Source organism: Diorhabda sublineata, chromosome 3, assembly GCF_026230105.1.
Source record: "Diorhabda sublineata isolate icDioSubl1.1 chromosome 3, icDioSubl1.1, whole genome shotgun sequence".
Classification (NCBI taxonomy): domain Eukaryota; kingdom Metazoa; phylum Arthropoda; class Insecta; order Coleoptera; family Chrysomelidae; genus Diorhabda; species Diorhabda sublineata.
In genome coordinates, this window is record NC_079476.1 from 13,061,969 (window position 1) to 13,076,664 (window position 14,696).

The 14,696-nt window shown below is 30.7% G+C and overlaps 1 protein-coding gene across 1 annotated transcript; it reads left to right on the forward strand.

Annotated features, from left to right (window-relative positions):
* The first annotated feature begins 9,235 nt into the window (after positions 1-9,235).
* Positions 9,236-12,073, forward strand: LOC130441665 (uncharacterized). Its single transcript, XM_056775445.1, has 3 exons — positions 9,236-10,163; positions 10,317-11,378; positions 11,511-12,073. Exons 1-3 carry the CDS (start codon positions 9,236-9,238, stop codon positions 12,071-12,073), a joined length of 2,553 nt encoding a protein of 850 aa, XP_056631423.1.
* Positions 12,074-14,696: the final 2,623 nt, after the last annotated feature.

Consider the following 14,696-nt stretch of genomic DNA (forward strand, 5'->3'; position numbering starts at 1 on the left):
ATTACCTTTTTTTTCCTGACGTCGTTAAATATTTGTCATCGCCATTTCTATACTCACTTCATCCATACATTCTATTATTTTCTGAGTTTTATCGTTTGTGTACACTTTCCCCATTGTTATTATTTTTTAGCGTTCCTATTTATTTGGGTAAATTATTTCCGTGTTTTTGGAATATTCCTGTTGTCCGCAGTAAACTCCTGCTCCAAAAATTATACAAACCTTTTTTCGTTGTGAATCACTATGTTATTGCAACACACAAACATCGAATTGCTTTTTAAAATGTTCAGTAAATACACAGTTCAATTTGCGTATAATTTCAGGTATAATATTAAATTATTTCTTACTCCGCCACTATCTACGGATTCGAATTTTATAATTGTTTTGTCTGTGTACCTGAAAAGGGTCAAAATCAAATTGTACAAGTTTTCGAAAGTATTTATTGTAACTCATATTTCGTACATATAAAAAATTAAATGGAAATGGAAGAATAAAATATTTTATATTTATATTTTATGAATTATATATATATATATATATATATATATATATATATATATATATATATATATATATATATATCAATGTATATTTTTGTAATTTCATAAAACCCATAACAATTTTCAATAAAATAATTTTTCACACACTATATAATATCGAAATATCAATTAAATTAATTTCTCAAATATTTCTAACTAGTAAATTTTCATATATGCTACACATAAAGAATATTTGTAAATCTTTTCAATACATTCTACAACAATTTAAACTTAAACAATGTGCTCAACATTTTTATATATTATATAAAAATAACTCGAACAACCTTCAGCAATAATACTACACAGCTCCAATTATCACAAATTTTGAATATGCGCATACATACTTTGATACTATTCTACCCTAAAACCATCACTGTAATCTTTGTTGCACGTTATCCTGAATATTTCTATGAACTGCGAACAATCCTTTCAATGCATTTGATGAGCCTTTTCGGTGCACTTCGAATAAGGGATTAGGTTCTAATTTACATATCAAACGACACTTCGCGTTATGTTTCACTATATTGTCTAAGCATTTATAGAATTGCTGTACAGCGTCCACAGAACCACATAAACGATCTCCCGTCCTTAATTTGGCAATAATCATCTTTTTCATCGTTTCGTTGATGTGAAAATATTCGATTTCATTTTCTCTATTAGAAGATTCTCTATACTTTCTTAGAGCTTCTTTACGAATTAAATCGATACTACCAAAATAATATGGTAAGTTAGTTGTTAATTCCTCACTCGATGATCCCATAATTCCGTTAAGAGATCACTTATAATAATATTCTCACTTTAAAAGGAAAAACATAACTTGCAAAAATAATTTGAATAACTATTGGACATGTCTAAGTGTTAAGAGGGTGGGTACAGGTAGTAAATATTGGGTTTATCTTTTTCTAGGTACTATACCTTCCCCTTTTCTAAAAAGGATATATTCATAATGTTTCAATTGATTGAATGTAGTAAACAGAAATTCCCAAATTTCTTTTAATAGTTTGACTGATGTCATATTTTTCATTTCATTCAAATAGAAATTAAAGGAAACTATTATATACTCAACTCATAACTGCTACGATAATTTGAAATAACAATAACGATATAATAGAGTCTAACTTTATTTTTCTTCATAAAAAGACCATAAAAATAATTGGTTTCATTTATTAAAACATAAAAGAGACATATTCTAATTTCAAAAAACAATGAAAAAATTCGTTTTATTAAGTAAATATCATAATAATTATTCAAATTGATCTATTATTACGAGAGTATGTGAACAAATTCCTAACTTTTTGAATGAAACACAGCAATTTCTATTAGAAAGTTTTGTATTATCCTCGTATGACGTTTCTTTTTTCTTCTTTATCCTTTCCTAATCTTGAGATTTGTCGAAGCTATCAAAATATGTATTTGTTAGTAAGATGATTTCAGTAAAAATAAAATCTCTATCGGCCGATTTTTCAAATCCTCGTCAAATTGGCATGATTAGATTGATTACTTCATACTTTTGAAGGTAGTGGATTAAACCATGTTTATCACAAAGAATAATCTCTCTTGATTTTATTGGGTCTCTGGTTTTCATTGGAGCCGATTCACCCAAAGAAATCCATTTATTTGATTGCTATTTGGTCTCTGGTATGTTGTAATGAATGAATGCATTCTTCGTCTATGGCCACAAAACGGCACATAGAATCAGGTATATTGCGGTTAATAAAGCCAAAACATCTGTGAATTTTGTTTATTGATTTTATCAGCAAATTCAGCTTTTATCTTGTAAAAAGCTTTCATAATCCAAGTAATCATGCAAAATTGAGACCAGTGAGTCACGTGAGACTCTGAAAGATAGAATTTTTCTCAAAAATAATGCTTAATCTTGTCACAAATTTCACTTCTAACAATTTTTTTTGTATGTACCCTTCTCCTACGAAAAGCTATTAAACAAAAATTGAATAACGCAGCATATTAACATTCCAGGACTTTTCGAATCACCTACCAGCTGATTACCGATCCTTACCCAGAACGAGATTCAGACCACAGTATTCGAACCTCGCGTTCAATCTCCAGATGAAATTTCAAATTTAAAATATGGTATGATTTTTATTACTTTTTTGAGCGTTAATTCTTGCATATTTATATAATTGCATAATAGATTCTAGATTATTGGTAATTGAAATCGAGCAGTTTTCAACGGTTTACCACATCACGCGGATTTTGCCCTAATTTTTAAAACTAAAAGCTAAAACGTCGAGAAGTATAAAAACCGTAAAACTCAATCCTATGAATTACGCTGCTTAAAAGATTTAATAGAAGACAGCCATTTATGAACAATAAACAATTTTTTAGTTGAAAAAAAAAATAAACAAATGAAATGAAATGCAATAATCGCATTTAGCAACTGGTCTACTGGAGCAGAGAGGATCGATCCTATCAGATGACGACAGACCCGATTAACTCGATCAGTTTTCAAATAGCAATGGACGTGATCTGTCTTAGTTTTACCGACGTATTTCTGTTATTATCATAGTAGTATTAGTTCTATGTAATATACCTATATAATACAATCATCATATCTTGTACTTTTGTTCCCATAATTATTCTGATCACTCACTGTGTGATCACATATTTGTCATAATGTGAAACCATTCATGTTATTATGGTATGATGAGGACCGAAGCAAATTTGTTACAAAAATCTGTAGAAGTTGCAGCACTGAGACAACGGATTAGGTAAATAAACACTTCCCAGTCTAAAGAATTTACAGCTGGTACACGACGTTGCCAGCTGCTCAAGTTTGTCATTCAATTGAATATTGGCCTTGTTATATTATAACATCGTTCCAAAGACCCTCTCATTCTGATAGCTTCTCTCAAATGTCACAATGACAGTGTATATGTGGATGTAGACGTGAATGGGACGAAATATATAAATTAGCGCCACGAATAGAAAGAGTGTGAATAAATAAGAAAAACATTACAATATGATTAGATTAAGACATGCCTGTCTATTAGGATTCAGAAGTTAATAAGCAATTTCAGATAATATGAGCAGTGAAATTCATAATAAATTTTCAATAATCCACTCGGTTGGTAATAATTGAACTTGATTATAGTTGTTAATACTGGATATAGAAGTCATTAAAGATCACCATGTCACCCCGGAAAATTCCAAAAAGTAACGTAAATAAATAGTTTAGCTCACAGTTTAGCAACTGTTATTGTTGCACAAAAAATAACATCACTCGCGAGTTTACCTATAATTTGTATTTATATATGTATAATGAATGTATATAAAATTTTTTAGTTCGACTGTTTTGACGAAGTAAGAATATTTTGTTTGGATTAATTACTGTTAGACAAACATTTTCTCATCTTATTCCAATTTTAAATCTATTACTATTCACTAATAATATGGAAGACTTTAGGGCACTGGAAAAGGACATTTTCTAGAGAAAATAGTTGCCATATTAAGCGTATGAACAGATAATAAAAATGTTTGTCTATCAGGGTCCAAACACTAATGGACAACATACAACGTATTTTATAAAATTTATAATGATAACTGATGTGTATTTTGACTAGTGTAACTATACCATCTAGGTGTATGCTCTGGTACTAATCGATATTTTACAGTTACTAGATATACAGATAGACGTAAATTTGAACTATTCGAAAAGTGAGAAACAAAAAGTATTTGAAATACATAACGGATACTTGTTGAATTTTTAATATTTTATCATAGATAAATAAACATCATATTGTACTTGATGAATATGTTTCTTGGATCTTAAAATTGCTTTGGTATTTATTTTATTGTGATTATTCCATGAATACGGTCACAACTCATTATCAAACTCAAAAATTTACTGATATCATAGTCGTTGATGAGATATTTGCATGATATAATGTGCAGAGTAAAGGCACATAATCGCATTAAGATAAATATATTTTTATAGGTCATTTATAGAACATGAAAATAAAAATAATATAAAAATAAAATAAAAAACCACAAAAAATAATTTTTCATAAGTTGTTATAGTTCAAAAATATGGAGCAGCCATCAATTAAATTATTCGTAGTTTCATTCAAATTTATAAAATAGAGGTATGAATGTTTATGTTTAGGTCTTTTTCAATTGATAGTTTTCTTGTTTTTATGAATGTGAATGATTTCTAATTTTTTTTTCTTGTATTTCATTCCGTTTCAAGAATTTTCGAGTTTTCATAATTGGTTGTATGTTTTATGATATTTCATAGTTTGTTAATGCAATTTTATTTTTATATCATATTGATGACCTTCAATCCATTTTCTACATACTGGGGTGTCTCTCCTATGTAAACAGCGACATAATTTTAGTTTAATGAAATATTTTGATAATGTATGATATTCTTTATTACTTATACTAATATTCAAATCACGCAACAACTCTAATTAGGCCATTAGAAAATGAATTCAAAGATAAAAATTAAAATAGGTAATCTAATTTTAATGAAATTCTAGAAAAATTTTAAAAAAAGGCAAAAAAAATTAAAAATATTGATAAACTAATATTGAGAAAACAATCTATTGATATTCATAAAAATACACATGAAATGGCATAAAAATTGATCAACAACTTAACTGATACTGAAATACCAAATGAAGTGAATGAAGTTTCATCTTTAGATCCCAATAAAATATATCTCATTCTATTGCCGCTATGCAGATGATTACCTCACTGTTTTATCTAAAAATGAAATTGGAAACAGAAAACAAAAATTCCACTCTTATTATGGAAAACTTCTATTGGCAATCGAAATGGAACAAAATGTTAAAGTTTCTTGATGTTACATTATATAGAATTAACAATAACATAAGAACAGAATGATATACAAAACAATTTGGTCATCAAGATATTATAACTTCAAATCATGCAATCCTATGTCACAAAAAAGATAGATCATTGATTATAAGTTTGATTGTTAGAGTTATCCAACCACAGATCCAGAGATTAGATGATTAGCTATTGAGTGAACCAAAACTGCATTCGAACAAAAATATACTGTAAAAAAACGTTAAACATTTTTTCTTACTATACGAGTATATACAAGGATTTTTCCCAACAACTATCCAATTATTTCAATGAATACGATATTAGTATGTCATTAAGGGCCTAGTAAATTTCACGGGATATTTCACTAACACTAAAAAACAAAAGAAGTAATATTATATATCAAGTACTTTTGTAACAATAGTGACACACTTTTTACAAGGCAGACATCTAAGTGTTTCAAAAATATATTAAAAGGTCATCAATACGATACAAAAAAAATCTGCATTAACAAACCATAATATATCAGAAAACATGCATTCATTCACAAAAATTCCAAATGTCTTGAAACGGATTCAAATACAAGAATATACATAGGACTATACCTTTAAAGTATTCTAGGAGTGGTTCTAGGTGGTAGTAGAATGGAAAAAGCAGCTTGAAATCAACTTTTAATTAGTATTTATATTTCTATATGGAAAAGAATATTTTAAAATTATTATATCAAGCTTCAAAATTTCATTATATCTACTTGGCGTCGCTAATTTCAAAGTGTTATTATTAAGAGAATGAAAACGATAAAAAATTGATAATATTAAATATTCTTATTTCATATATGCATTTTTTGCTCATCATGGGCTTCACTCTGATTGGGAAATACGCATTTCTGTATTTTTTTATTCAATAATAGTATTTTCAATCTAACTTATTCCACAAATTTCATAACGATATTCTGGGAAAGTAATAATTCATATTATTCTTTAGTCAAATTAAATTTCAAACGTAAAACAATTAAGATATCCCAATGGTTCGCGAAAGCGAGACGTGAATTAAAAATTCAACCAAAGAAAAATCTTGGTGCCATTTTGAGATGAATGCTTGAACAAAAATTTGGAATGAATTTTACAAATATTAAGTAAACCATATCTACGTCAAGAATTTATCAATGTGGATTTCAATGGAACGTTACAATAGATTATAAAAAGCTATATTACTAGATTCACAATCCATTCTTTGAGTACCTCAATTATCAAAATAGAAATTGATCGGTATTAAAACACATGCTAGAAGTTATACATCGAAGAATTTTTAATCAAAGCTAAGGAACTTGGACATTGAGTCACAATCATAAACTCATTAAGATAAACGGCCACTAGAATTATCTCCACCAGGCGATAAGGAGAGCAGACTTACTTTTCACCTTTAAAGGAACGTTGTTCTCTCCATATACATAATGATATTGTTCATTGTTTATTGCTCTATTTAAATAAAAACTTCTTTTTAAAAAGTTATATATCCGCTCAAATTATTTAATTTCAATAATATACTGTATTAAAAAGAAAACTCTGGACAAAACATATCACAAATAATTTAAAAATAGTTTATCTTTCTGCCACAGTAGCTTGGAATAAATAATGATAAATAATTGGAATAAATTTGAAGATAACATAAGAAAAGGAAATAAAGATGTAAAAAAAATTTCAGATAAAATTTTATTCCAATGAGGGCTTAAATAATATACCTAATTTAGTTAACCAACATCGAAATCGATTATAAAGAGCCTATTCGGTACAAAAATGCTCAGGAGACCAATATTATTTAACGGTGGACGCATAATATTTACTCTAGTTTTGATAGGCACTTCATATACTAGGTCAATTTTTTGTAATATTTTGAGCTGTACGGAGAGAATTTCCACATTTTTTATACTCATTTATCAACACTTTATACAGTTATTAAAAATTTTTGTGCAAATTTTATAATTTATAATAAATAATATCATATAAAAACGTTCTGAACCAAAAACTTTTGTTTGTTATCAATTATTCGGGAAGCATTTGTGATAGCTATTATATAAACTGTTCCAAATTTTGAATACATTGATTATTATTTTTTATGTGATTTATTGAATGATATAAGATAGTTCTTGTATTGCATCATATCCATAAATGCATACCTATAATATATAATTCCCAAATGAGCATGCTCTTTAACAAATAGATTGTTAATATAAGGATCAAAATTCCAAGATTCATATGAGGAGTTGCATTTTATACTAATAATAGAAAGTATAGATATGCATTATTTCAATAAACTTAACAGCTTTAAAGGAGTAAATTCTGTTGTAATTCTCATAAAGATATTTGTTTGCGTTAATTTCTGCTAGACAAACATTTTCTCATCTCAATTCTATTTTGAATATTTAGTAATATTACCACTATCTGTAAAATTTTAATAATACATGAAAAGAACATTTTCTTGTCCAAACAGCTGTCATATTAAGCGTATGAATAGATATAATAAAATGTTTGTCTATTGGGATCAAAGGACTAATGGACAATCTAAAATGTATTTTCATTAAAACTTATAACGGTAACCTGCCCTGGCTCGCTAGTGAACAGAAGTGTGTTAGATCGGTCTACATAAAACCCAAGAAAAACTAGTGAAAAGTGAAAAATAAATTATAAAAATAGTGTACAACCTTTGAGGATTGATACATCATAACAGTAAGTCAGTTTTAATTAGTTATTTATCAGTGGATTGACCGATAAAATAATAAAAGTAAAGTAAATTTATAATCCATTAAAATTCAGCAAGTAATAATTGTTAACATCAGAAAAAAAGAAGCAAAAGATAAGCGAAAACCAGCTGCTATCGCATCTACTCTTCCAATAGAAATAAAAATACAGAAGCGGATTAAGAATTTAACGACGGTTTGGCAAACTGGGTCAGATCTCTGGCGTGTGGAAAGTTTAACCGAGTAGGCTTTTGACTAATAGCGCCTCCGGTACGCTTGATTTGTTAAACTGTGGTTAGCGGACAAAAAATGGAAAAAAGGAATGAAGACATGGAGGAAATAAAAGCAATGTTTATAGCTTTAAATGAAAAAATAATGGCTATTGACAACAAATTAGATCAGAATAATCAAGAAATGGCAAAAATAAGAACAGAAAACGAACAGTTAAGACAAACGATACGTGGCATTGAAGATAATGAAAACGAGAAATTGGAAGAGGTTAAAAGAAAAGTCGAACGTGCTCTAAATAAAACAGGCATAAATGTAAGCTTAAACGTAGAGGCAAGTGAAATAAGAAAAATAGGAAACTTTGCTGGAAATAAGAATAGACCTGTACTTGTAAAAATGAATAGAGGAGAAAGGAAAATGGAAATATTACAAAGCGCAAAAAAACTTAAGGGTACGAATATATGGATCAACGAGGACTATACCAAGAATGTACAACAAAGTAGGAAAGTACTAATACCCTACCTTAAGAAGGCGAGGCAAGAAGGAAAAAGAGCGCATATCAAATACGATAAGCTGCACGTGGAAGGAAATGTTTATGATATGTATAGTTTTCAAAAAGATCAGATGGACATGGAAAGGAACCTACTAAAAAATAGTGGGGAAAGAACGACAAGTGAACGATCACCTGGAATGGAGACAGCGCACTTAAATAAAATCTCAAGAGACGAAAAAAACTAATGAACCATGGTAATATGGAAATATGCAATGAAAACAATGGCAAGATCAAGGACGTGCTAAAGGATAATGAAACAATACCGAAAATAGCAAAAAACAAGAATAAAATGGGAAATAGAACTAAAAATAAAAAAAATAAAAGAATAAATAAAAAAGGGAAATTAAAATTAGTACATGGAATGTTAGAACTATGCTGGCTCCAGGAAAAATGGAAGAAATAGCAGCTGAACTAAGAAAATATGAGGTGGATGTAGCAGCCATACAAGAAATTAGATGGAAAGAACAGGGAATTATAAACAAAAAAGAGTACACCCTCTTATACTCAGGAAACGAGAAACAAGGGCAAGGTGGGACAGGTTTTATAGTAAGCAAAAAACTAAAAGATAATATAATAGACTTTAGGGCGGTAAACGGGAGAATAGCGTATTTACGAATAAAAGCAACCCCCTTTAACCTATCAGTCTTAAACGTGTATGCACCAACAGAAAATGGTGAAGAAGAAGAAAAAGAAAAACTATATGAGAATCTGGAGAAGGAAATCGAAGGAATACCCAAGGAAGATACAACTATAGTACTGGGGGATTTTAACGCACAGATAGGTCAAGAAGATTACATAAAACAAGTTGCAGGAAAACATACAGTACACAATGTAACAAATGATAATGGAACAAGATTGTGCAATTTAGCTATAAGTACGAATATGGTCATAAGCAGCACCAAATTCCAGCATCCGTACCACCACAAAGTGACTTGGAGTGCCCCGGACAACAAAAAATTCACGCAAATAGACCATATATTAATAACAAGAAGGAAACAAAGCTCTGTAAAGGATGTCCGAACATTTAGGGGAGCTTGCGCAGATACGGACCACTTTCTAGTTACAGCAACTATAAAGCAGAAGGTTAAAAGATGTAGAAGAGACGCTAAAAAAAAAAAGAAATGGAACATTGAAAAATTGAACCACACAAATGCAAGAAAAAAATACAGAGATACTTTAACAAAAAAATTAAGAGAACAGACAAAGTCAAATGATATACAAACGGAGTGGGTACAAATCAAAGACTGTATAAAAGAAGCAGCAGCAGAACATGTCGGAATAAAACAACAAATAAAGGCTGGTATAATGAAAATTGTCATGAAATACTAAATAAAAAAAAACGGGGCAAGACTAAAATGGATCCAAACTGGCAAGCAACAGGACTTACAAAAATATAATGAGTTAAGAAAAGAATCAAAAAGCGTTAATACAAGAGCAAAAAGAAATTGGATAGACAGCAAAATAAAGGAAATAGAAAGGGAAAATATAAATATAAACTCGAAGAAGTTCTATAAGAGCATAAATGAACAAAATAAGGTAAATAAAGGGAAGATAAAAGGCATAAAGGATAGCAACGGAAAAGTTACGGAAGATGAACACCAGTACAAAATGACATGGACGCAATATTTTAAGGAAATACTTACAGATAAAGAAGTACTCCAAGATGAAGAATATCAACAAATAGAAGATCTAGAAAATGCAACCGAAAATACGGATGAACCAACAAGAGAGGAAATCTATGAAATAATCAATAGAAGCCGCAATGGAAAAGCACCTGGATTAGATGGCATTAATATGGAGCTAATAAAATATGGAGGCTTTGACCTCCAATATCGGCTATATGAATTGATCAAAAAGATATGGATCGAAGAAAAAATGTCTGAGGATTGGGAAACTGGTGAAATTATTACTATACACAAAAAAGGGGATCAACAGATATGTAAGAATTACAGAGGACTCACGCTGCTAAACACCGCATACAAAATACTGTCAACACTCATACAAAAAAGAATTTCAAAACAAACCAAAACCATAATTGGACAGTACCAAACCGGGTTTACATCTGGAAAATCTACAATAGATGCTATCCATACGGTCAAGCAGATAATGGAGAAAGCGCATGAGTATAAAATGGAAGTGGAAATACTCTTCATAGATTTTGAACAAGCGTTTGATTCGATAAAAAGAAGTAAGCTCATGTCGGCACTAAAAGAACTGGGAATACACCCCAAACTAAGAAAACTAATACAGTGTACAATGAAGAAAACAACAGTCACAGTAAGGACACAAGTGGGGAACACAGAAGAATTTGAAATAAATCAGGGTGTAAGACAGGGGGATGCTTTATCAACGACGCTGTTCAATTTGGCACTAGAATATGTGATGCGTAAAATAGACAAGAGAACAATAAAAACTAGAAGTGGACAAATAGTAGCATATGCAGACGACATAGCACTTATCACAAGAAGTCGAAACACAATGGAAGAAATGCTAAAGGAAATAGTACTAGAAGGAAGTAAAATGGGTCTCAAAATAAATGAAAAGAAAACAAAAATAATGAGGCTAGATAAACGTATTATAGGAGGTAAACAGAAAATAAAAATTGGAAATTTTGATTTTGAGGAAGTAGATACATTCAAGTTCTTAGGAACAACCTTAAGTAGTGACGGAAATAAAGAGGCAGAAGTCAAAGAAAAAACAACAGCAGCTAACAGGGCATATTACGGTAACAAAAAACTACTGCAACACAAAATACTAGGAAAAAGTATAAAAATGAGAATATATAAAACAGTTATTAGACCAGTCATGATGTATGCTGCAGAAACTATGACTATGACAAAAAAGCAAGAAGAAGACTTAAGAATTGTTGAGAGAAAGATATTAAGAACAATATTAGGACCAGTGAAACTAACAGAAAATGAGTACCGAAGAAGAATGAACCATGAAATAGCACAAGAAATTAAAGAGGACATAGTAAGAAAAATTAAACAACAAAGAGCAAGATGGCTGGGACATGTATGGAGAGCAGGAGAGGTAACAGTAGCGTACTCAATATTAGATTGGACCCCTGGAAGTGCTAGAAGAAGAGGAAGACCAAGGTCTACATGGTGGCAAGAGGTAAAAGACGACCTTAAGAGAACTGGGATGTGTAACTGGCAAGAAAAAACGAAAGATAGACGAGCCTGGCAGGATATGTGCCACAAGATATAAACAGAAGAGAATGGGGACTGATCTACCCCGAAACAAAGAAAAAAAAAGATCTAGAAAGCTCGTAAGAGCGGCGTTACCCCATCTGGGGTGTTTAGCCACCATATATATATATATATATATATATATATATATATATATATATATATATATATATATATACGGTAACTGATATTTCGTTTGACTAGTCTAACTGTACCATCCAGAAGTATACTCCGGTACTAACCGATATTTCATATGCATAATCAGGTATATTCGTATATTACTCATGAGTCCCTAATTAGAATGAATTAATTTTTTTACTTATATTTATTTATAAACAGATCTTATTGTACTAAATAAATATTTTTATTGATTTTGCGAATAGTTCAAACATAATATTAAAAGTAATTAGACATTAACCAGAAATAGAAAAGTTTTCGTGAGAAACATAAGGACAAGAATCGCACTGAAAACAATTCAAATTTCAAAAAAAAAATGTTGTTTTATGTGAAAACATATATTTGGTTTGACAGTGAAGTCTATGCTATGTTACCTTTTTGATTAATATTATTAGAAATATTGTTGTTTTATCATTTTATTATTTACCTCCCTTAATAATTATCTGTTTCATTATTCAATGTATATATTATTTATTCCTTTAATAAATTTTTTTTTTAAATTTATTGTCGCATCAACTACAAAGGTTATTAGCGACATGTCAATTATAGTTTGTGATATAATTTGGTGTCTTTCAAATACTTAATTATGTTTGCATTATTACAATTTTCATTGAGTAAGGTGGTTATATTGTCTAAAAAATTGTTAAGTATTCTTTCATTTCTGTACTTTCGACAGTTTAACAATAAATGTTCAACATTAATGTTCTCGTTACAAGTTTCACATATCAGTGGGTTTTCTCTATTAAATAGATGGGAGTGTGTTGCTTTAGTATGACCCAGCCTTAAGCGATCGATTTTTATTTGATCTGCGCGACTTTTTGGGCTACCTTTCCATGGTTTAACGTATGGTTTAATGGTTTTCAATATTGACTGCGACCTGTTCCATTCACTTTGCCACTTACACTGAGCTTTCGCTTTTATTACCGCTTTGAAATCACTGACCATCACTTCGCGCACAATTGTTGCTTTGTTGTTATCTGCTGTTTCTCTGGCGTATTGATCCGCTTTTTCGTTTCCTGGGATATTGGTGTGCGATGGGACCCAGATAATTTGGACGCACGCTTTGGATTGGTGGAGGAGGTATAGTTGGGTTTTAATGAGGGAGCCTACTGGGTGTTTGGGAAAGAGTTGTTTAATGGTGTTGATGGAGCTCATAGAATCAGTAATTACTGCAATTTTTTTATATTCATATCTACTGGCGATTGTTAATGCCTGAAATATAACATAAAGTTCGCCGGTGTGGACGCTATTGTGAGGAGATAGCTTAAATGCAAAATTTTCGTTTGCTAGTATAACTGCTGCTCCTACGCCATTAGGTGTTTTGGATGCGTCAGTGTACATAAGATGGTATTCTTTGAGGTTTTCTTCAACGAGGGTGCGAAATGATTGAACTATCAGGGGGTGGTTTGTTTCCTCTTTTTTGTAGTAACTCAAATTAACGTTGATGGTAGGAATAGGGATTATCCAAGGGGGAGGAGTTTTTATATTGGTTGGAAAGAAAACTGGTAGTTCGATTGTCAAGATGTTTGTGTATTGGCGAATTCTTTCGTAGAAGGGAATCGTTGTTTGTTTGTTTCCGAATAAATTTTTAAAGCGATCTGTTTTGATGTTGTAATTTACTGGATTATTTCTATTTGATATTACTGATGTTGCGTAGGTTATGCTAAGTTGCATTCTTCGCAGTCGAAGGGGTGGTTCTCCAGTTAGACAGTGGAGACTCTCTATCGGTGTTGTTCGAAATGCGCCGGTGGCGATTCTTAGTGCAGTGTTTTCTAATACGTCAAGTTGCTTGAGGTGTGTTTTCTCGTATGATGCGTAAACTATGGAGCCATAGTCGATCCTTGATCTTATAAGAGCCTTATATAGATTTATCAGACAGGTGGAATCCGCGCCCCATTTATGGCTGGCAATTGTTTTCAATAGATTCAGACCATTTTGACAGACTTTCTTAAGGTAGTCAATATGTTGTTTCCAGGTGAGTTTTTTATCAAAAGTTATGCCCAAAAATTTTATATATTCTACGAACTCTAGATTTTGACTATTCAAGATTAATATAGGTTTTTCTTGTATGTACTTTCTGGAGAAGAGAATACATTTTGTTTTAGTTTACGAGAATTTCAATCCGTTGGTGTTAGACCAGTTGCTTAGGTTATCGAGTACGATTTGTAAATGTATTTGGATAGTGGTTATATTTTTCCCTTTTGCAAATAGTACTAAATCATCGGCGTATAATCTTCCTTTGACTAGCGGAGAGCATTTGTCAAGAATATCGGTGATAGCAATCAGGAATAGAGTGGTACTTATTGTAGACCCTTGTGGAATCCCATTCTTCTGTAGTTTTTTAGCTGATAGGCTTCTGTCTACTCTCACTTGGAAGTATCTGTCTGTCAGGAAATTTTTTATGAAGTGTAGAATGTTCCCTCCTAGACCCCACTTTTGTAGTTTTGAGGTTATATTGTGTTTCC